Source organism: Pezoporus flaviventris, unplaced genomic scaffold (assembly GCF_033815535.1).
Source record: "Pezoporus flaviventris isolate CSIRO_AGI_PZ_B2104156 unplaced genomic scaffold, CSIRO_AGI_Pfla_v1 ptg000010l, whole genome shotgun sequence".
Lineage (NCBI taxonomy): Eukaryota > Metazoa > Chordata > Aves > Psittaciformes > Psittacidae > Pezoporus > Pezoporus flaviventris.
The window spans coordinates 1,929,053-1,952,414 of record NW_026892558.1 but is presented as its reverse complement, the minus strand read 5'-3'; the positions used below and the strand labels follow the sequence as shown (position 1 = coordinate 1,952,414).

Here is a 23,362-nt window from a genome sequence, read left to right as displayed (position 1 = left end):
ACAGCAGGCTCTGGCAGCTGCTAGTGAAGAGCATCTCCATCCTTGGAGATACTCAAAAGCCATCTGGATGTGGTCTTGGACACCTGATTGTAGGTGGCCCTGCTTGAGCAGGAGAGTTGGACCACATGAGCTTCAGAGGTCCCTTCCTGCATTAACTGGTCTGTGACTCTGAAGCTGAGCATCTTCATGGCTGGGATGGCAGCTGCCCACTGGACCTTGGTGCATCTTGGAGATTGTGGACATTGGGTAGGAGGCCAGGGCTGGAGTTAGAGCTGAGCCTACATGTTCTCTGCTCCATGTTGTCCACAGCTTTGTGTCCTCGAGGCTGAAGCTGTGTCACGCCTTGCCCACGTGATGTGCTTTTGCAGTGGGAGAGGGACTTTGTGTTGCAGTGAGTGTGGATTCACATGGGGTAGAGGAGCCCAGGTGCAGAGCTAGGACACCTCCATGGCTGGTGGTGGAAGAGACTGTGCTGTGATCTGGATAGCACCATGTGCCTTCTGGCAAGTAACCACCTTTCCCTTCTTCCTAGAATGGCAACAAGGACAGCAACCTTGACATGCTGGGCACAGACATCTGGGCTGCCAACACCTTTGACTCCTTCAGGTAAGCTGGTTTTAAAATGCTTTGAGAGATGGACTGTGCCCTCTCTTAGCCTTTGCCCACGTGTCTGTCCTGCCGGTACCCAGGCACCAGTGAGAACCCTGCTGGTACTCGTGTTGCTGCTCCTCCTCCTCTCCATCCCCATTTAGCCCATGGCACTAAGCACAGTCAATCTACTTAAAGCATCCTACGTGCTCAGGAGAGGCCACTGGATGAGTTTGCAGTCCAAACATCTGAAGCTGGTACTGATATGATTAGTTGTAATCATCTGAGACTTGAAAGCAGCTCTGAACTACTACTCTAGGATTTTACTCTTCCATTAATTGGAGGTGCAGTCGTGCGTTGGCATCACAGCTGCTGAGAAGAGCTCTTCATCTGCCACTTCAGCATGAGGAAAGTGGTGAAATATGTGCTCTGTTCAGTTTTACGCATCTCTCTGTGCCTGGAGCAGTGCAAGAGTCTGCAGGGATTGAGTTCCCACCTAGGACTTGCTTCAGGCCACTGGAGCAGACAGCTTGTGTAGGACCAGAGAGAACATCTCCATTGCATGGACCAGACCATTACCTCTTGTGATACCCCCTTGATACAGAGAACAAGTATAGCTTGCAAGGTCTGTTCTGCATCATGCTGCATCATACATCAAAACTAGGTGTTTAATGCAAGCAACAGGAGCTCTGCATCTCCAAAAAAAAACCCCAGAAGAAATGAAAAGAAACATAATGCAGCGGTCTGAAGTTTGGAGGCATCCATGTGCTGTGCAGCACAGGGAGTGGTGCTTCCAGAAGTACCAGCTTTCCTCATTTGCAGGCTCCGATGTGCCCTCTGCTCTTCCGCTTGGTGGTGTTCAATTAGTAGTGGACTTTCTTTCCTTGTTTTTTTCCCTGTTTTTCTCTCCTAGTGGTGCGACGTGGGACTTGCAGCCTGAAAAACTAGATTTCACCCAATTTCACAGGAAGCTGCGAAACACCTCCAAACACCCGTTGCCTCACATAGACAGAGAAGGGTGAGTGCCATGTGTGCAATACCATACTCCCCAGAAAGGTCTCTATCTTCTCCTTTGCTGTAGGAACACTGGCTTGGTGGCATGGCTCATGTGGAGGACATGGGTAAGAGGTGCTGGACCATGAACAGGGTTTGAGGATGCCACAATCTGTGTGTCTGTCTATTCTATCATCCAGTTCGGGGCTGGAGCAGAGTTGCTCAGTTTATTTTGCATTTCTTGGTAGAATTCAGTCTTTACCATGCTGGATACAAGTCCTCTAGATCCAAGACTTGTAGATTTAAATATTTCTGAATATTGGAGGAAAGATTCTGGCTTAGTGCTGATCCTGGTTATTATTCCCACAAGTGTTAGGGCTTCTGCTGTTCTCCCCAGCAAGACTTCAGGTAAGGAGAGAGCATTGATGTGATCCCTGTAGATCAAAGCATTCATCCTTCATCTTCTCCTTTTAGTCACAAAACCGAAAACATTGAACAGCTCCTTTTGGTTGTGGCAGCCTCCAGGAGCTTCCACAGTATTGCTGGATTCCTCTTTGGTTGTTGGGTGGTCAAGCCAAATAAATGCATACTGGAACCAAGTGGATGACTGATATTGCTTAGATGGACATCACTGTTGCTCTGCAGGCTAAGAAACAGTCATAGTTTGGGTTTTCCTCTCCTTATCAGGGTAAAGAGGAAGGAAAAAAATCAGAACAGGTGTAAAAGATGGGGTTGAGAAGATTTCAGGTGGTAGCTCTTTGCCATCTTGTATGTAGGGATGAAATGCTCTCTCAGAGTTGGTTGTGCCAAAGTATAGGCCAACACCATGCGCAAGTCTTAACGCAAGTCATGTGCAAATAACTCCAGGCTAGCAATCCCACTCCAGCCCAGATTCAGCATCCATACCTACACAGGTATATAAACAGCAATTTTCAGAATATTTCAAACAATATAACACTAGATTTCTGAGTCGGTAAGTGCCTTGGTCATGTTTATTCCCATTTCCACAGATGGTTTTGAGAAATGAGATGAAGCGCCCTCTGTAGAGTAAGATACGATGTGCTCCGTGGGGATGGCACTTGCCGGATGATCCTACCAGCGACATCTGCTGTGTACAGGGAGAAAGCAACAGGCTCCGCTTTGTCGTCTGCCTGCGGTTCATGGTGAATACCCAGGGTGCAAACATGTAGAGAAGGCAGTGTGGAGGCGAGATATTTAATCACTCCTAAATACTACAGCTGTAAAAGTGGAGTAGGAATTAGCGTATATGCAGGAAAGTTAAACGGATGCTGTTAGCACAATCAGTGCATCTTCCAGGATGCAAATCGTACAGGTAGCCTGCACTGGAATAGGAGAAGTTGGGTTTATTTTTATCAAGTTGTCTGTGTTGTGCATTCATCAGCTCTCCATTCCAAATCTGTGCAGAGTGTGATTCAGCTTGCTGAACCTCTTGAGAATCTCCACCTGTTAGCCAGGCATTTCCCTCTTGCAGGAGTGGGGTTTTTTAATGAGCTAGCTGTGCAATGGAAAAGCTAATTGAGAAAAGAGGAAAGATGCTGTCCCTAAGGGACCATTTTATTCCTTAGTTCAGTTGCTTGCCCAGGGTGGGCCATGTAGTTGCATCCAGATGATTGACCTCAAATGACTTTTGCTTGGCTGAAGCATTTTCCTCCAAAAAGACATCTGATTTTATAGGAAAATACTGAGTTTGATGGTATGCTGAATAATCCAAGTGGAGAGGTGAAGGAAAACCAGGGAACTGTACTTCATTTCTGACCTGGATTTGTCCACCTTTAAATCCCAGTGTTAGCTCTTGCTGTGCTTTCGCTCTTCCAGTTCAAACAACCTTTTGTAGCTGACACTTTCTCTTCATTCCAGGTATATCTCAAGCCTCTGTGTAGAGTCATACAACGATTTGGGCTAGAAAGGGCCTTAAGATCATCCAGGTCCAAACACCTGCCATGGGCAGGGACACCTCATACTCTTAGACCATGTCACCCAAGACTCCATCCAGCCTGGCCTTGGCATCACTTTAGTTTCTCTACCACCTCATTGAAACATGACTGCCAGAGCTGCCTATGGTCCTTTACTTGAGGCTCAGCCATGCTGCCTCTAGAGGAAGGCTGCCTTCATCCTCCTGATCCTTGTCTCCTCATCCCCTGCCTCATACATGTATAAATATACCTATTTTTTCACATAAATGTTTTTTTAATGTATATATAAGCATAAACTATATGATCGCCTTTGTAAATAAAAGTCAGTGTTTCACTTATGAGGGAAAGTCAATTGTCAGACACCTCTGATTTCCTATAAATCAATTAGCATGTTAATTAAATTGTTTCCATTCAGCTTGCTTTGGTTTTGAGCCTGGTGCTTTAGCACATGCCATTTTTCTGGATTCTCCCTTTCCCCTCACTGTTTGCTGTAATTCCACCAAGATCTGTTGTTCTCTCACTTAGAGGCGATGACTACCTGGGTCTGCCTCTATCAGAATTTCTGTCTAATACATATTTAACAATATCTTGTCACTAATTGACGAAAAAAACAAATCAGCATTTTCTTACAAAATAAACAGAGATCACCTCAATTGTATATAAATGCAGAAGGAACGTACTTACTGACCACTTTTTTCTTTTGTGCCATTAGAAACTCTCTGCATCCAACCTAGTAATTATCTATGGATTCTTTTCTTTTCTTGCTGCCACAACGTCCTTCAGCTGCCAGCTATTCATTTGGTCTGTCAGTGCCTGCCTTCCCACCCCAATTTCTTTTGCCTTTCAAATTGTATGTTTGTATTTATAACGATTGCTCTTTGCTGTCTTGAGTCTGTTTGTGCTTGTTTGAGGACACCTTTCTCAGCAGGGGAACTGGAGCTCCAGTGGAGGAGGAAGCATTTTCCATTCCATTTTTGTGTCCTTACTGTTTTTTTTTTCCAGGTGGGCTGTGCTTTCTGTTTTGCTTGGTCTGGGAATCGAATCCCCCAGCACTACTGCTAAGGACTGCCTTTGGTTTTCTCACGTTTACCAAGAGCGTTTGAGTGCCATGGTAGATGGTGCAGGGGGAAAGGGCTGAGAAAAGCATTTAATTTTATATTAACAGCTTTGTGCCCATGTGGGAGTGTTTTGGAGGCACAGCATACTCGCTTCAGAGAGCCTCTTTTTTTACATGAGGGTCCTTTGCAGAAAGAACTGATCTTCCCCATGTGCCTTAATAGAAAATTAACTTTGGCTCCAGTGAGGTTTCACATGGTTTTGTTTGTTTTCTTCTTCCTCCAGGCTTGGAAAAGGAAAATATGAGGATGGAGACAGCATCAACTTGAACGACATAGAGAAAGTCCTTCCAGTGTGGCAGGTAGGTGATGAGGACATATCCTGCCTGTGGTGTGGTGGAGACCAGCAGCTCCCTGCTGTACCTTTCCTTAGGAAACCCTCCCCAGAAATGGGAAGGTTGCTGGCCTGGATGTGCTGAGGTCCTCTGGGGTTTGTGATGGAGAATGAAGCCTGTAGTGTCAGCAAGCCTTGCTGTGAACCTTAGTGCTAAGCAAGGGCAGTTACCATGTAGGCTTTGTTGGGAGGTGAAAAGTTGAGGGCAGTGTATACACACAGACATATATATGTATATGCACATATATATATGTATATATGTACACAGGGCTCATTTATTTTAGGAAAGGAGATTCTGAAAAGCATCAAACCTCCTGGCAGCTGCAAAAGAAATTGCTGCCAGGAAGCCAGAAGTGACGGTGTGCTGACCCAGATGTTTCCTCTGTGGGGTGTGCATATGTTTGTTTGCAGTGCTCATCCACTTGTATGTTTTCCTTCTTCACATCTCTCTTTACAGCCCAGCTTCGGTAGTTCTGGTTAAATGACTTTTGATGCTCGGTGTTGGGGAATGGCAGGGTGAGATCCTCAGTTAAAAAGTCCAATTGAATAAGGTCAGTATGTCAGCATCATGTAATTTTCCAGTTTCCAGAGCCCTTAAAGGAGCTGGGTGTCCTGGGCTAGGCAAGTTTATGAGTGTTTCTGCTCTAGTGTCCTCTTTGCCTCTAGAGGGGAGGACAAGGACATCTCGTGCTGTGGTAGCGTTACCCTTTTCAGTGCTGAGCAAAGAGATCGCCAGGCTTCTTGTTTGTGCATCATCTGAGGAAAAGCTTTGGCCATTCTGCAAACCATGTGATGATCTGCCTCACTGTTTCTTTTGGGTGAGCTAGCTGGCACTAAATACTTGAACCAGTGGAGAAGTGCTGCTGACTTTGGCAGGGAGGAGCACTGCCTGCAGCTGCTTTCTGCTCAGTCTCTTCTATGCTTGGTATGTCTGGACTTTAGGTCACAGGGAGAAAACATTAAGTTCAGCTGATACAGAACCCAGTAATTCTGCAAAATAAGGTTATTTTCCATGGGAAATAATTGGAAATAAGGAATCAAACCATCTTTGGTGCGAGGAGCTGACTTTCTTCTCTAGGATTTAACTTATTTTCTAATCAACAGCTATTAAATAAGCCAGGTCCTCCTGGTCTGCTTGTCATCTCATCCTGTCCTAACACCTGGTTGAGTCCAGTGACTCCAATGGATTAATTCCAATATATACCTTAATACCTAGCTTAGTTGTTAGTGTGACATCTCTAAGCTGGAAGTGGGAATGATGGATTTGGTGTTCTGTTTCTGCCTCTGGGCAGACTCATGCAATGCTGCATTATTTTGGAGATGTACTTACCTAGGCACATGCAGTCATATGTGTGTCTTGGGAATCAGAGGCTGGGTAGTTCTGGGTGAGGATTTATCTTGTGCAGTGTTGACAAGTGAAATACTTGCAGACAGCTGGTTTAATCCTGACATGTCATTGTTAACTGGATTTGAACGTGATCAGGCAGTGCCACTGTGATTTTGCTGGTCTCTATCTCTCGTTTTAAAGGGCTCTGTGGGGCACAATGCATGAGGGCATAAAGGAAAATGTTTATGTGAGACTATGGAAGAAAAATCCTTCATCTTCTATGGGGCTTTTCCACACTGCAGTTATGTTCATGTCATATCCTGAAGAAGGTGCTCTTCAGTTTAGAGGTACATAAACTCTCGTTCTGTCTAAGGGCTCATGGGCTGCTTACAGCAGCTGTGCATGGATGGAGGGGCTGGTCTGGTCGTGGACCGACCTAGTGGAAGGTGTCCCTGTCCACGGCAGGGGGTTGCAACTGGATGAGCTTTAAGGTCCCTTCCAACACGAACCATTCCATGATTCTGTGGTGCTCCAGCACAACTGGGCCAGTCCGAGCATCCTCCAGCATGGCTGAGATGGAAAAATGTTTTGCTGCTGAGTGTGCTTCAGCAGCTTTACCAAGCAAGTTGGAGAGAGGTAGTGAGTCTTACTGCAGGCTGCTTTGGAAATTTGAGTTCTTCTGATAGTAAAGAATGATAGGCATGGAGCATGAATTTAGAACTAGTTTCCAGTATAAAGCTAGGTCTGTATGTGAATACATACAGTGATATACAGTGACTATATATACACACAGTGAAACACAGTGACACCACTAATGGGTTAAGCAGAATATTCTGAATATCTGGATGTTAATACAGATCCATGAGTTTTGCTGCTGGAATCTATCAGTAGCATTTCAACAAAAGATTGCAAGGAACGCCTGTGACTATTTGGCAATTAGAAGGTGAAAAAATAACCAAAACCCAAGACAACCTTCCCCCAGACCCTCTTTCTTCATAGCTGTCTGAGGGAACGGGGCTTGTCGCCAGCCTTTTGTTTTGAAACTGGAGAATTCGTGCATCCCGGGGATGCTGTTGGCCGGCTCTCAGCGCGGCAAGCTCTGCCATCTCGTGGACATGCGTGGGGAGGCGAACCCGGCTCTGCTCCCGCACTGGGCTCAATTCTGTCAGGACAACTGGTGTTTGAAGCTTCCTCCAGCCCCATCTTTTCAAAGCCGCTGTGGGGTGCTTGTTTCTACCGGTAAATAGGCTTTGTTTTGAAAGCTCTGTGGCTGGGAGCTCGTGAAGTCATTGCTTTGGCTCAGCTCATGAGCCGTAACCTCTTCATCTTTGCTTACCCATAGGAGTCTGCAGTTGGATTTGGGCACTGATTCACCTGAGTGCTGCCAAAAAGTGACTTTGGAAGAAAATAATCTTTTGAAGATAAGTGTTCCCCATTCATAATATCTGTTTTTTGATGGATGCCAGGGAGGATCGGTTGTCTGCTGTATTTCAAAGGCACAGCTCAGATGCAGAGCCAGCCTTCATCATCCTCGTTTTCACCTCAGCTGGTTTGTGGAGGAGACCATGTAATCATCTTGGCATCATGGAGACATCACTGCGAGGGCTGAGTCAGTGCATTTTGCTTTTACTCCCTTTGGCAGATGCTTGGAAAGGCTTTCCGGCTTGGATATGTTGCTGCCAAGTGCCCTGGTCATAGATACGGTCTTCAGACTGGAAGCCCTTGGCAAGCCCTACACTTAAGACAGAAAACAACCCAAGGGGTCAGGTCCTACAAGATATCCCTCATCCTCCCTGTGAAGCTGTTGAGGCTCACGAAGGATAGAGGAGTCTGCCTGTCATGGGACATGCTGTGAATGCTGCTAGACATGATCAGAGAGTTTTGGGACACATCCCAAGTGGTTTCTGGACTGGCTTCTTGCAGGTTTTAGCTTTCAGTTTGCTGGAGTTATGCCTTCAAGATGGGCCTGCACAGTGTGGCTGTGTCTTCGCTGGCCAGCAGCTCCTTGTCTTGGGTTTTAGGAGGTAGGAATCCTGTGGCACTTTGAAAAGGTGAGCTGAGCTTAACTGGTGCTATAGGATAAACTTGGGAGACAGCGCTGATATTATTTGGTTTTGGCGTCTTAATTGCCTTGCAGCTCATCTCCTTCTATTGTTTCCTCAATGAGTTTTGACCCTTTTTGTCATATGCTTAGAGTTACAATAAACTGCTTGTTTGTCTTCTGGCTGCAGTTGTCATCCAGCTTCCTTGTTGGATGAGAAACAAGGGAACAGCTCCTTAGGCAGAATCTGTAAGTTGCTCATGTTCCTCTTAGCACCATTTTCCTGACTTTGTCCAAACAGGCTTAGCAGTGGTGGGACTCCTGACTGTGCTGATATCCCACCTGAATTTAGGCACCTAATAGGTGTTTCTGCCCACTTTCCTTGGGACTTCTCCTCATTGATGAGTATTTTCAAGTCAGACCTTAACAATTCAGTGCAGAGATTGTGTGAGGGACCTGTGCATGGGCTGGTCACTTGGGGTTCCTGCCATAGGAGAGGCAATGGGCACGTTAGGGTATGATTTGTTGTATCTCAGTGTAGAGGTCTGGAGAAGGGTGGATGATTTCCATGTTAGGATACCCATGTTCTTTCTCTGTTAACCTTGGAAGGAGCCCTGAGGGGCTAGCTCACACATGGATTTGTTCAGATAGTAGGTTTCTTAAGGGATATGAAGCCAGCCCAAGTGTCCATGGGGAGAAGGGGGTGAAAAGCGTGGATCATGAGCAAGCATCTCATCTGCTGTCACTGTGCATGTGAGGGGAGGAGGTCAGTGTCCAGCACTGGTGTGAGGGCTTCCTTCTAGACCCTACAGACTGCTGACCCCTCCAGGGTGGTGGTGGCAATGGGACAGGTCTCTCTAGGGCTCAGGGATGGCTCTTTGGTGGGCTGGTGTTATTTATGTATTATCACCATACAGGGTCTTCATCCTCTCCACATCCTCTCAAGCCTGCTCTTTCTGCACTGTATGTCTGGGTAGTTCTCATTTTATCCAGCTTGTTAGCCAGCCCAGATCCCTCCTCTTTCAGAGCTGTGGCTACAGCAACCTGACTCTGAGTAAGCTGTTCTGCACTGTTGGAACTGGGTTGGGCTCATCCCCCTTGTCTGGCATCCCATCCCACTGGGAGTGACCTGGTGGTGCACCCCAGGTGCTTTCTGTTCCTCCTGCCACTCACCAGGTCTAACCCTAACATCCTTTTTGTGTCCAGCGAATGCTTATGAACAAGCTGGGGTTGCTCCCTAGGTGCCCCAGACTGGGGGGATTTCTTGTCCCTGCCCCAGATCCTGCCGGACTGCATGCAGAGCGTGTAGGCATGTCATTGCTTTCAGAGAAGGTTTCTAGTCTAAGAAGCCAGCTTCCCATATCCCAAGGGTCTTTCCAATACAGTAACTGCTAAAACCACAGTGGAAAGTCCCTGTCAACCAGCCAGGGTTTACTTGAGTATAGGTCACAATGTATTGGGAGTCAGTTCTGCACTGCTGAGTATAAAGCTTTTGTTTTGCTGTGACTTACAGTAAGATACGGTCTGTGGCCTGTTTTTTGTTGTTATTTAACCCAACTGACAACAACCATCTCCTTGGGCTGAAAGGGCAGACTGCTATGGTCATCTGTAACCCCTTCAGCATCACTCCCATGTTAGAGTTAAGGCCACCACTGACCAAGGAAAGCAGATGAGACCATTGCTGTTCCTAAAGCACTGTAGAGGAAAGGTCTGGACCATGGCTGGCATATGTCCCATACAGGTCACCAGCTTGCAGGTTCTTGCAAGGTACATGCCTGGGCTCTGGCAGGGCTCCCACAGTTGTAGTGAGCCCTGAACCACATTATAAACCCCATGGATTTGTTGGACATGCAGAAAAGGAGAGGTCTTCCAGTAGGCTTTTCAGATTATGGTAGTCCTCTATATCATACGACAGATTTATTCACTGCACAAAGAAACATATGGGAAATGGCTGAGAGCTTTTGTGTTTCCCTCATTATTACTGTTGTTGTTATTTTCATTATTACCATTATTGTTCAGAGCTGGTTTCTGAGTGTAACAACTGAGATGGACTCTCCCTTCTGAAGACTGGTTTTATTTTTTCTGGCTGTCACCCAGTTCAAGCAGACTTAGCAATTACAGGAAGGTTTCTGTTGGAAGGGATCTTCAAAGCTCATCTACTCCATCCCCCCTGCAATGAGCAGGGACATCTTCAGTGACAGCAGGTTGCCCAGAACCACATCCAGCCTGGAATGTCTCCAGGGATGGTGCATCCACCACCTCTCTGGGCAGCCAGGTACTGTACCAGTATTTTATTTTACATCCTCTCACTGTAAAGAATTTTCTCTTCACATCCAGCCTGAATTTCCCCTCTCAGTTTAAAACCATCACCTCTTGTCCTATCACAACAGGCCCTGCTAAAAAGTCTCTCCCCATCTTTCTTAGGCCCCCTTTGAGTATTGAAAGGCCACAGTAAGGTCTCCCCTTCAGGAGCCTTCTCTTGTCCAGGCTGCCCCAGCCCAGCTCTCTCAGCCTGGCTCCAGAGCAGAGCTGCTCCAGCCCTCACAGCATCTCCATGGCCTCCTCTGGCCTCGCTCCAACATCTCCACGTCCCTCTTGTGCTGCTGCCCCAGAACTGGATCAGGGCTGCAGGGGGGTCTCCCCATAGCGCAGCAGAGGGGTAGGATCCCCTCCCTGAGCTGCTGCTCATGCTGTGGGGGTGCAGCCCAGCACACGGGGGGGTTCTGAGCTCAAGCACACACTGAAGTCAGGTCATGCCCCACCATTTATCCACCAGAACCCCTAAGTCCTTCTCCTCAGGGCTGCTCTCCATCCGTCCATCCCCCATCCTGTATTGTTACCAGGGGTTGCCCAACCGGGGGGGGGTGGACCCTGTGCTTTGCCCCGTTGAACCTCATGGTGTTTGCACATTTCCATCTCTGCAGCCTGTCCAGGTTCTGCTGGGTGGCATCCTGTCCTTCAGGTGTCTCAACTGCACCACTCAGCTTGGTGTCATCACACTTGTGACAGTGCACACTGTGTCGCTGATGAAGATAATAAAACAGTACTGGTCCCAGTATAGACCCCTGAGGGGCACTACTCGTCACTGGTGTGCATGCAGACATTGAGCCGTTGATCACTACCCTCTGGATTCGATCAGCTAGCCAATCCCTCATCCACCCATCAAACCCGTATCTCTCCAGTTTAGAGAGAAGGATGCTGTGGGGGCCTTTGTTAAAGGCTTTACAGAAGGTCAGATAGACAACATCCGTAGCCCTTCCTTTGTCCCCTGCTGTAGTAACTCCATCATAGAAGGCCCCTAATTTGGTCAGCCAGGACCTGCCCTTGGAGAAGCCATGCTGGTTGTCTTAAATCACTTCCCTGTCCTCCGTGTGCCTTAGCATGGCTCCTGGAAGGATCTGTTCCATGATCTTCCCACGCATAGGGGTGACCTGACAGGTTGGTAGTTCCCAGGGTCCTCCTTTCTACCCTGCATTTCATCAGGACCCACAAACTGATACATGTTCAGGTTCCTCAAATGGTCACAAACCTCATAATCATAGAATCATAGATCCTCTCAGTGCTGGCTCATCATTCATGGGGGTGCCTTCCCAGCCTGGTGGGCACAGACATGCCCATGGCATGGGGGTTGAAACTAGATCATGTCAAGGTCCTTTCCAACCCTAACTATCCTATGATTCTGTGCTTGTTTATTGTGGTTCCTGTGGCTGGCACCTGTCAGCCGGGCAGGGCTGGGGCCGGGCCGCCCTGATATATGGCGAGGATGGGAGGCATTGGGGTGAGAGATGCGGGCTTGGAATGTGCAGGGGCGGCCGCTCTGAGGCATCCGCGTGTTGGTGGCCCAGGGGACAACGCCGGTGGCAGCGGGGAGCCCTGCGGCACTAGAGGGCACTGCGGCCCCGCAGCACGGCCCCGGAGCCCTGCTCTGGGCAGCCGGAACCGGAGGCTTCTCACAAAGGCTTTTTCCAAGAGCAAACGTGGAGTCTCGCATTGTCCTGCAGCAGGTCATGCTGCTCCCCATGGGCTGCGTCCACCTCGGCATCAGCGTGCGTGGCCAGCCCGGTGGACCCAAGTTTGCACAGGGGGAAGGTGTTTCTCTGCACCCGGGATTGTATTTGATTATCATTGTGCACTGTTGTGAGCTTCAAAGCAGTGGGAGGCACTGAGCAGTGAAACTGGAGGTGTCTGAACTCCTCTGTTGTTGTCTTGTCCAAGCACCACTGCCCTAAGGGGAGCTGGTGCCTCAGGGTTAGATGTGCCCCCAGGTCTCCCTTGCTTGCCTTGCAGCACCTTCCGACTCCTCTTGGAAATCCCACTTTTGCAAATGTAATCCTCAACTCTGCATATTTCCTATGGGATGATCTGGCAGGGCTCAGTCCGAAGTGATGCGCTTGACCCCAGGGAGTGGTGCCAGATGTGCTGAGGGGTCCTCCCTTCCTTCAGAAGGTGCTGCTGCCCCATGAAATGTAGGATGTTCCTCTGAGCACCCACATTTCCATTTGTCCATGTGTCCCTTTCCCCCATCTATTCTATTCTGTTTTCCCCACACCCCTTTGAAGGATATGCCAACCTCAGCAGGAGGGAGATGGAGACCATGGTGGTGGCTACTGCTGGACCACTTTTGTACTCTAGACCGCAGATGGGGTTTGTGTTCACAGTTAGGGACCACAAGGACAGGAGAGACCGGGAGAACTGGGTGGGTAAGTCCGTTCTTAAGGAGGATGCTGAAGAAAGATCCTGTGGTTTGCTTTTAACGAGTTCACAGGCTCAGACCTGAGAAGTGGAGTTTTTAACTGATTTGGGTATGGGGACATGTACTGGGGAGTAAATAACAACTCAACAGGCATTTGAGTTGGGAGAGTCGGAGCTTGATGATCTTAAGGTCCTTTCCAGCCCTAACTATTCTATGATTTGAGGCTCAAAAATCTCATCATATTTTGCTCTGGCTAAAACACATCAGAGAACAACACAGGCTCTTCTCAGCCTTACAGCTGACTTTCCTTTCAAAAAGGTTTGCTTTTGTGCAGCTATGTAACATCCAAAGCAAGCCTGAAATGTTTCATTTTGGTTCTTTCCCAGTGCTTTCTATAGACAGTAGCACACTCCCTCCCAAAATTTTAACTTCTGAATAGTGTTATATCTCATTCCCCCTTGTTTTCCCAGAGGATTCATCAGAAGTATGAGAGGGCTTTCGCTGCAGTCCCTTGAATTTGCTGAATATTTTACTGAAACTGTTTGTGGAGTACTGATTAAGTTAAAAAAAAAAAAGTTATTAAAAGTAGCAGAGAAAAGAAAAACTCATATTTCTAAAGATCCTGAATAAAAACTCAATGTCTCTCTGGTCAGGCAGCTATTTCTGCTGGCTTGGTTATTTCCACATCGTAATCCCCTTCCTCGCTCCCTGTGAAAGACCTGAATTTTTAATAAAATCGAGGGAAGGAAGGAATTTTCTCTCTTAAAGAAAAAAAGCAGATACACCAGAGGACCAGGGAACAGAGACGTGAGTATGTCCCCGTTGGCACAGGGGCCTGCAGAGCCTAGAAACACATTGCTCTCTAAAAATCCTGCTAATGGGGGATGTCCTTGTCCCTCGTCTGACAAAATATGAGGTTAATGTTTCCTGTTGCATTTAACAATTTCTTCTTAAACAGAAGATGCTTCCCTCCCCCTTTTCTGCTGCCTTTCCTCTCATGTTATGGAAATAGAAACTGATACAATAAGTGAGACCAGAAGTTCTTAAAAAGCGAATTTCCTGCCTGGAGGCAGCAGGTAAGTGAATCCCATCCAGCCTGAAGAGATGTATATATAGCTGTGGGTGTAAATATAGGTATTTAGTGGCAGCGTAAGTGTTCATTGCAATCCAAGGTGGTTTGGTCAAAGATTGTCATTTAAGTGGGAAATTTATTGCTGCACAAGACGCCTGGATGTCTCTTCCGCAGGGAAAATAAAGACTGTTTATAAAGGGAATTAAATGATGTCCTTGCTTGCAGTAGCAGCCCAAGTCCTGTAACACAGAAGTTCTTCCTAGTCCCGCATCCATATTATCCTTCATTTTATGATTTTGAAATTATCTTTGGGGTTTATTTGGGGTTTGGAAGATGACTCCATAAACTTCTCCGCTGGCTCTAAAAATGGCAAGTGCTTGGCTGTACTCTTGGTCAGTGAAAGAAAACTCTGCCATTCCCAAAATGCCTTTGCTGGATGGTGAGATTGAAGGATTTCATCAGGGCTAATAGAAATAGCGAGAGGAGTGTGGTATCCATGCCTTCGGCCACACGATGCTGCCCCGATGTCCATGTGTCCCCGAGCTTTTCTGCTGTGCCCTTCACCTGCTGGTACCACTGTGGAGAAACTCCTCATTGTTGGCTTGCTTTCTATTATTTTGTTTAATTCCTGTAATGTATGAGCAGAGAAACCACTGGAGAATGATAAAACTTCATTTCTTCCTGCTTTTGTGACCCACTTGATTATTTTGTTTCTCATTGTATATTCTTTTGAGACGCCTTGTCAGAACGGAAGGGAAATATGTATGCTTATAGGAGGCCATTTGTTTCCCTTTGACTGGGCAAAATAAGCAGGTATTGCATAAGATAACAGATTGCTTCTGCTTGCTGGTCCTGGGGAGGGAGCCATTGAGACTTACTCCATCACGTGCCTGTGAACAGTGGAATTTCATAAAGCAGGTGGGCTCCGTATGCCTTCATTTGGACATCCTTCCTCTTGGGGCTATGAATAAATACAACATAAAAATGTGTGTTCTTCAGGTTCTGGTTGCTGCATGTTTTCTACATGATAATGAAAAGGTTTTGGGGTTGCTAGTTGCATGGGCATGGTTTGAAGCAGCAGCAGGAGAGATTATAGAATCATAGAATCATAGAATAGCTAGGGTTGGAAAGGACCTTAAGATCATCAAGTTCCAACCCCCCTGCCATGGGCAGGGACACCTCACACTAAACCATATCACCCAAGGCTCTGTCCAGCCTGGCTTTGAACACTGCCAGGGATGGAGCATTCACAGCTTCTCTGGGCAACCCATTCCAGTGCTTCACCACTCTTACAGGAAAGAATTTCCTCCTTATATCCAATCTAAACTTCCCCTGTTTCAGTTTTAACCCGTTACCCCTTGTCCTATCACTACAGTCCCTGATGAAGTGTCCATCCCTGTTGTTTTATGATTGCTTTGCAGTGGTAGTCTGGACCAAGGCCATTTTTTAATATTCAAGTGTGAAGCACAAATTCTCATTTGTTGCAATTTAAAAGAAAACCCGAGTCCAGGATAATCTCCGCTTTTCCAGCTTGGTGGTACCAGCAGGTCCCACTGCTGCTGCTGCACCTCCTGAGCAAGCCAGAGCATGATGGTGGTGGCTGATCTGCTCCAGCCGTCGGGCCTGTGGTCGATGACAGCTTGGTCTTCCAAAAGCACTGGGCTAGAGTGGGCTTTTTTAAAGCTTTCTTGTCATTTGGGTTGTTCCCATTCACACCACTGTGTCTGTGGACCTTGTTGTCCTGTATTTAGGACCTCTGGTGTAGACAGTGCTGGGAGATATCAAGGATGGAGGAGCTTCAGGGTTGCCTGTGGTCGAACAACCAACTCAAACTTAATCAGGAGAATCTGGGGGCTAGGGAAATTGTGGTTGAACTTGCAAACGCAACCAGTGTGCTAAAAAATCACCTTGCATGCAGACTTTGATCTGGAAACCCAGTGACACCTTTTGATACCTGGATTGTTGCAGTAGCGTTTCAGGTTGTGCTCTCTTTTGCTTTTGGTGCAAACCAGCCCTGAGTGCCTTAAGGCTTTGGGAGCTGGTGCAGTCCATGTTCTCCCTATGGCATCACTACCCAGCACCAACAGTGTCCTGGCAAAACAGGTCACTACCCCTATAGGCAGAAAGGCGAGAGGTTAAACTCATACTGAAATGGTTATTTCAGCCAGAAAGAGCAAAGGGGGTAAAAAAATACTATACTGTGACCGTTAGGGTGCGATCCTGCCATCACAATATCGTTTTGCTCATTTTTTATCTTTATTTTTCATGGTTGGCTTAACAATTGAAAGGCTGCGCTGCGCTTCGGTTTTTCCAGTCTGCTGCGTCGTGTGACCCCGGTGACTCTGAGTTAAGCCTCATTATATAATGGCGGGGTGTTTTTTTGGAAAACCTCCATTTAATCCTTTTGGAGCAGAATTTGCTGGGGGGGGGGGGCGTGGGTGTTGTTTTGTGTTGTTTTGTATTGTATCGTCTTGTTTCCCCTCCTCTCCCCACTGCCGACCCCTTCCCCGCGGGTGCGCTGGAGGCATCAGGATGGGAGCAGGGTCCTTTCTTCCTTTCTTGGTTTTTTTTTGGGGTTTTTTTTTTTGTTTTTTTTCTGAGAAAGGAAAAAAAGAAAAAGGAAAAAAAGCAAGGTTTATTTTCATTTGCTTGGGTTACAGCGCCTTTCCCCGCCGTCGGGGGGAAGGACTACGTGATATGCAGCAGGTATTTTGTGAATGGAGCACAACCCTGTGACTCCCTGTCGCTCGGCCGAAGGGGGAGGCAGGGGAAGGAGAAAGAAAAAAATAAGAACTAAAAAACCACCACCCAGTGACTCCATCTGACTCGTTTTGGCTGGAAAACTTTTTCAGCGCCGTGGTTCTTAAGCCAGGAGGAAGCTTTCTTCTGGCCCAAGAACAATAAAGGGGTCAGCAGCCTGATCCTCCCTCCTACACCCTCTTCCTTCCATTGTGAGGGGTCTGTGCAAATATCCAAGGCTGCTTCTGCTGGGGCCTGAGGGACCTGAGCTGCACATGTGACATTAAAGAGAGACTCTGCGAACTCAGTAATCTTGAGCTGCAAAAAGAAAAAAAAGGAAGAAAACACAAAATGAAGTCTCCGAGGTGCTCTGTTTCTGGTGTAGCATCGTGCATGGAGAAGGTACCAACGAGAGATTCTCATGGTAAGGGGAAGTCTGTCCCCTGACCATGCATAGGAGCTCCTCCACAATGCCACAGCCACATCTTCCACAGTGTCTACTTTACAAGTGGCCAAATCCCCACAGAGAGCCGATGAACCCTTGTGTCTCACCAGCTCTTAACCTTCATTTCTCTGTTTGTCCAAGATGAGGTATTTCTGCTGCTCTCCTGTGTGCTGGTGCTGTCTGGTCTCCAGCGAGGACAGGGTCGAAGGAGGCACAGCCGTTTGCCATGTTATGCTTGCTCCAGGGACCACCGTCTGGCAGCACCCGGGTTCTCAAGCTGGCACCTTTAATGATGTGCCTGCTGCTCCTCAAGTGCATATCACAGACCATGCAGTTCCCACACAGCAATCCCTGGACAAAAAGGTCTTTGGAGAAGTGCTATGGTGATCTGACCCACAGCAGTGTGCCCACCAGTCCTGTCCGTCATTAAGGCAGCCTGCATCTCTCTGTTGGGTATGGTTGTAGACAATCAGAGGGCTGCTGTGGTTTCTATGAATCCAGAGCAGTCACAAAGCGTGCAAACCATGCTGTCACGAATGATGACACCTTTTTCAGATGGCATTTGATATCTGCCGGGCTAGATACCACCTCCCTTCCCACAGGAGGAGGTGGGACCTGTGGCCTTCTATGAGAAGGCATTTCAATGCCGTAAGCCGTATCATGCACTGAAGACCTGATTCATTTGCCAGAGGGAGACTGGACGATGCTCATCAGCTTGTAGGAACCCACCTCTTTCTATTTTCTCCCTTTCTTTTTTTACACAACAACCAGCTAACATCAAGTGTGACCTCCTCTCGCTGTGTTCCAGCCTGTTGGACCTTGGCACCAAGCAGTCGCATGAATCATGACGGTGATTCTGCTATAAGGCAGTTCCTGTCGTTATTATCTCCTCGCTGTGTCGATAACGCTGTGGTGGCGATGGTCAGGATTTCCTCGCACTACAGAGCTTTCCTGAAGATCAGCTCTGCGAGCGGTGGAGGAAGTAGCCGTTACGAGATTGCTCCTGGCTGCTCAGAACTGGGTGGCCAACTTCAAACGTACGTGCGACCTGACATGATCTGAAGAGCACGGTGGCGGCTCCTCTTTCCTCTCATCCGCTTTGTCAGTGCAGGCGGGTGGGAGCTCCTCTTCTGCAGATGAAGAAGCAAGACCAAACCTGGTTATGGAAAACTGGCGATGGAGATGGGGACGTTGTCCTCCCGTGTCTTGCCTGCTGTCCCAAGGGCATGGCAGGAACACTCATGGTCAGGGAGAACTTCATGGTCTCGCATCCACACCTCTTGCAGTGCCACAGTGTTGGGACTACAAGAACTACGGGGTCCTGTAGTTGAAAGGAAAACTGGTTTTTGTTCAATTTATAAATGCTTATGCAAACAGATTTGTTATTTAAACTCGTTTACAAATGCCCTTGTTTGAATGTAAAAAGCAGGCAAGCTGGAAGTTCTTTTAGCCTTGGTATTATATTCTTTTCTACTGGAGCATCTAGCTCCAGGATTTCAGTGGTGTTTCCAAGCAGCATAGCTATTCAGGTAATAAATTATAATTACACGGGCTATGTTGACCTTGGTGGAGGGCAGGTGGAGTGTGACTGGCTTTCAAATACAGCTCATTTGCTGCTCTTTCCTCATCTAGAAGAAGAAATAGTGCCCACCTCCCCAGGGCCAGCAAGCCAGAAAAATATATCACAATTAGCTACAAGGGGAGCTAATTAGAGCATTAGAGGTGGAGCTCGTTGACTACTGACCATCCTGCTGTTCCTGTCTGCAGTGGAAGCAGGGCGCCTTGTTTGGCTTCGTACTTTTGCATACAAAACAGGATTTGAATGTATTCTGCCCGTCCTCAGCTTCTGAGAGCTGCTGGTTCAGGAAGGGCAAGACTGTTGGCCCTGCCCTTCTTCTGGGAGGTCTATGGTAGCTTCCCTGACACAAGATTGGATCATAACAGGTGTTTCGGCCGTGCAGAAGTCTTTCTGCATGTGAAAACTGATGATCTAGTGGTCGTCTACAGTGGTTTTCAGTTTGGATGGAGTACTGCAGGCATCTTTCACAGGTGCTTTTCCAAAGATAGGTGATTATTTAGTGCTATTGCTATGGGTAACACAGGTAAATAAGATGATCATGCCCTTGTGGGAAGGACTTAACTTCAGGCTTGAGTTCAGAACCATATGATTATGCAGCTGAGAATGGTTAGAAGAAAATTAGATGGGGACGGGTGAAGGATAGGAGTGGGACTTGGTAATGTTCCGTTAAGCCCCTGTAAAGTCTGGTCAGGTTGCTTCTCCTTCGTGAGAGCAATCCTACTGCTGGAGAAATCAGCAGCAAATCTTCATCTTCTGTGTCCATGTTTCCAGTCTTCTACTCATCTGTTTTGTCTGTAAGTTCCAAGCCTTGCCTGTATTGCTTGTTTGCAGTGGTTGCCTCTCTCTGCCAAGAGGGCTTTCACTATGCCAGACCTGCACATGTGCCTATAGCCACCAAGGCCATAGCATTGATAGATGCAATTGAAATAAAGTAAAAAAGCTCATGTGAAAGGGCATGGAAGGCAAAAAAAAAAACAGTTGTGCAGGTGACCTTTAGAAGCTGTTTGGCCTCTTGGAGTATTCCCTGTTGAGTGCTGCACTTGCTACGGGGAGAGCATGGTGGTTTCATGGATTTTGTGTTGCCACGTGTCTCGCCTTTCCCCATGTGTCCACCAAAAGGCTGTTCAGATCTTAAACATGTGCAGAGAGCCACATCCAGGGTCAAGGTGCAAGGAGGCTCCTGCCCTGAGAGGTGAGGACTGTGGTGTCTGGGGCTGTAGGATTCTCTCTGGGTTAGGAGCTGTGTACAGTAGGAGCAGTCACCAGCCTCATCTTACGTGCGCCTCGACTCACTGGTTAGGATCGTTTCCCCCATGGAAACCATCAAGAATTTCCGTTATTTCCTTTCCTGAGGCTTTGTTTGGGTGGGGATTTCTGGAAGGTATTTCACAGGCAGGTATAATTAAAGAAAGACATGCTTTGCCTGGAGGCTAGACAAGGTTTCTTTAAAGCCAAGCTTTTAGAGTGGTGGCAAAACAGAAACTGTTTGTTGCCTGGTCTGATGGAGGGGAGGTTGGGGAAAGGGGGGAGCTAATCAGCTGGGAATCATCCCAGTTAAACGCTGCACACCAGGGTTAAGGCCCTTATCCAGCAAATCCTTGAAATATGTGCTTAATTTTAAGTCCCCCTGACTTCAATCTGTTTACTCTTGTGCTTAACTTTAAGCATGTGCCTAAGTGCTTGTCTGGCTGAGGGCCAAGGCAAATAGTAGACTTAGGAGCAGATTCACATAAAGTAAATGCTTTACTGAACCGAAGTCCCATGGGACAGCGGATGCTATAGCAGGTCTGGGATGATGGAAGGGGATGGTGCTACGTGTTCTAGCCCTGTCAGGTTATTCAGCATTGGGTACCATGGACGTGGGGTTGTGCTTGCCTTATGGGAAGCGTCCTAATAGTGTAGTGTCTAAATGGGTACCTTAATTTCAGTGTCTATATTTCACTGTTCTGAAGGCACCAGCCTCACCTTTAGCCTTGTGTATAACACAAACGCAGTCTGGGGAAAAAACATGCAATTTTTTCCTCTGAATTTGGAGAGAGGAACATTTTATTGAAGAAACATAGCCATGCTTTTATCATCATAAAATGATGATGATACAACATCAGAAGAGGAAGGAGAACATGACCTGACTAATAAATCTTCATAGGAATTTGTGCGGCTGCATTAACACTTACAACAAAAAGGATTCCTGTATTAGCACAAGCTTTTATAATGGCTTTATCTTCTTCTTTCCTGTTCCAAGCTAATTCCTGAAAGCCTTCTTTTAATCCCCCTTTTGCTCATCCAGCCTGGACTTCTTAGAATTGCAAAGGCATTTTTATTCTTTATTTTCAACCTATGAATGACAGCACTTAAAGCTAATAACTGGAGCTGTGGCAGGCATGAAAATGGAAAGCCACCCTCGGAAAACAAGGTCTGTGTTTTCTGAAAACACCACTACCAGGGGTTAAGGGAAATCTGCAGCTGGAACAAATACAGCGCTCATCTAACTTCCTCAATAACTCTGCTGGAGGAGCGGGCAGTTGCCAGACGAAGGAAGCGTGGTTAGCCATGGAGTCTTTGAATGCTGCTCCGTTTCCCCCTCAAACCCATGGAATTTATATTAACCTCCAGCTTTTCTTAGCTGGTGGGAATTTGTTTTAATTTTTTTCTTAACACGAGGAAGAGCTTCGCTCTTGTTGCTTGAGTTTAGCGGAGAAGACGGTTCTGCTCCTCGCACGGCGCTCTTGCTGGCAAAAGGCCATGGATGTTAAATGAATAGTTTTTGGCAGTGATAACAAGAGAAAGGCTGAGGCTGCCAAGCACAGAGACACAGGCATCTGATGACTTGGTTTTGGGAAGGGCAGGCTTGAGCCATCCCAACTCGCTGGGTTGTCTCTGATTCCAGCAGAGATGCAGGCAGGAGGAAGGAGCACACATGCTTTTAGCATCTTGTACATGGGAGTAACTATATACAGTGTGCAAAGAGCAGTGTGTCAGTGAGGATGTCTAAAACTGCTTTTGGTGAGTTATTTGGCTGCCCAATTTAAGACTACCTAATTTAGGTATAGCCATAGGAGGGCTACTCGGGAGAACATGGAACATACTTCAGAGCCACCTTAGAGTCATGTAATAAACTGGGTTGATTCCATGGGTTGATTCCAACTGGGTTGATTCTATCATCCAGTCCAACCATTACCCAGCACTGCCAAGGCCACCCCTAACCCATGGCACTGAGGGTCTCATCTCCATGGTGTGTGACCACTTGCAGGGACGGTGACTGCAGCCCTGCCCTGGGCAGCCTGTTCCAATGCCTGAGCACCCTCTGGGGCAGGAATTGTTCCTCAGCTCCATCTAAACCTGCCCTGGTGCAGCTTGAGGCCGTTTCCTCTTGTCCTATCACTTGTTGCTTGGGAAAAGAGACCGGGCACCTCCTGTCTCCATCCTCAAAGGCCCTGAAGGCATAGCATCTGTAGGGTGCTTATGGCTGCAGTAGTGATGGTGGCAGGCAAATGTTCTGGGCAGAGAAGAAAGCTGACTGAATGGACATGGAGGATGTGCTGGTTGCCAGAATTCCCATCTTTGGTAGCAAGTGGTTTGGTGCCCACTTCCAAATTGCTCATCATGAGGTCCATCTGTGGTTTTCCTGTCATGCCTCTTTCTGCTCGTTGGTCGCATGACTCTCAATGGCTCCTATCTCAGACCTTTCCCAGCTTCTGAAGCTGAGCCCATCACATGGACACAGCCTTCCCAGCAACCAGGGCACCAAGGAAAATAGGAAGCAGCTGAAAAACCCTGTCCTGGAGGGGCAGCATGGCCTGAGACATCCCAGTAAGCAAGGTCCTTGGTGACAATTGTGTGGCATATGGAAAGATCCAGGAGTTGGGTTGGTTTGTTGAGTTTTGGTTCTGATTCTTATAGAATCATCGAATCATTTAGGTTAGAAAGGACCTTTAAGATCATCAAGTCTGACTGTTAACCCAGCACTGCCAAGTCCACCACTAAACTATATCCCAGAGCATCACATCTCTATGCCTTTTAAACACTTCCAGGAACGGTGACTCCACCACTTCGCTGTGTAGCCTGTTCCACTGCTTGACAACCCTTCTAGTGACAAATTTTTTCCTCATATGAATTCTAAATCTAATCATCTTTGTCCCTGCTTGGTTCTGATGAATACATGAAGGTGCATTCCTCTGGCCAACGTGAAATGAATTGAAGGGGCTTCACCCAGCTCCTGGCAGTCATCACAAAAGCAGTCATAACTCATGCTTTCACTGGCAGGAAAGCTGATATTTAAATGATGCCAGTGCCTTTGGAGTTGTCCTGGGTGAGATTTACGAGACACGGGAGAGCATATATGGCCATTTTTCTGCCTGTTCTGCAGCAGCTTTAGATAAAAACCAAGTTTTTCAGGATTATTTTTTGGTGGAAATGACAGATCTTTTTCCAAATGTCACATTTGGAGACTGCTGAAAGGGAGCTACAAGCATGCTTTCCTTACTTGTCCTTGTTTTACTGTT

At 47.3% G+C, this 23,362-nt stretch overlaps 1 protein-coding gene across 5 annotated transcripts in view; it reads left to right on the top strand.

Annotated features, from left to right (window-relative positions):
• The window catches only part of CTIF (cap binding complex dependent translation initiation factor), a 153,357-nt gene that overhangs the window by 52,050 nt on the left and 77,945 nt on the right, over nt 1-23,362 (top strand). For all 5 annotated transcript variants that reach the window (XM_061450499.1, XM_061450497.1, XM_061450501.1 and 2 more), the window contains 3 exons: nt 533-606; nt 1,502-1,606; nt 4,857-4,932. In XM_061450499.1, the coding sequence (XP_061306483.1) occupies nt 533-606; nt 1,502-1,606; nt 4,857-4,932 (255 nt within the window). The remainder of the gene's footprint in view (nt 1-532; nt 607-1,501; nt 1,607-4,856; nt 4,933-23,362) is intronic.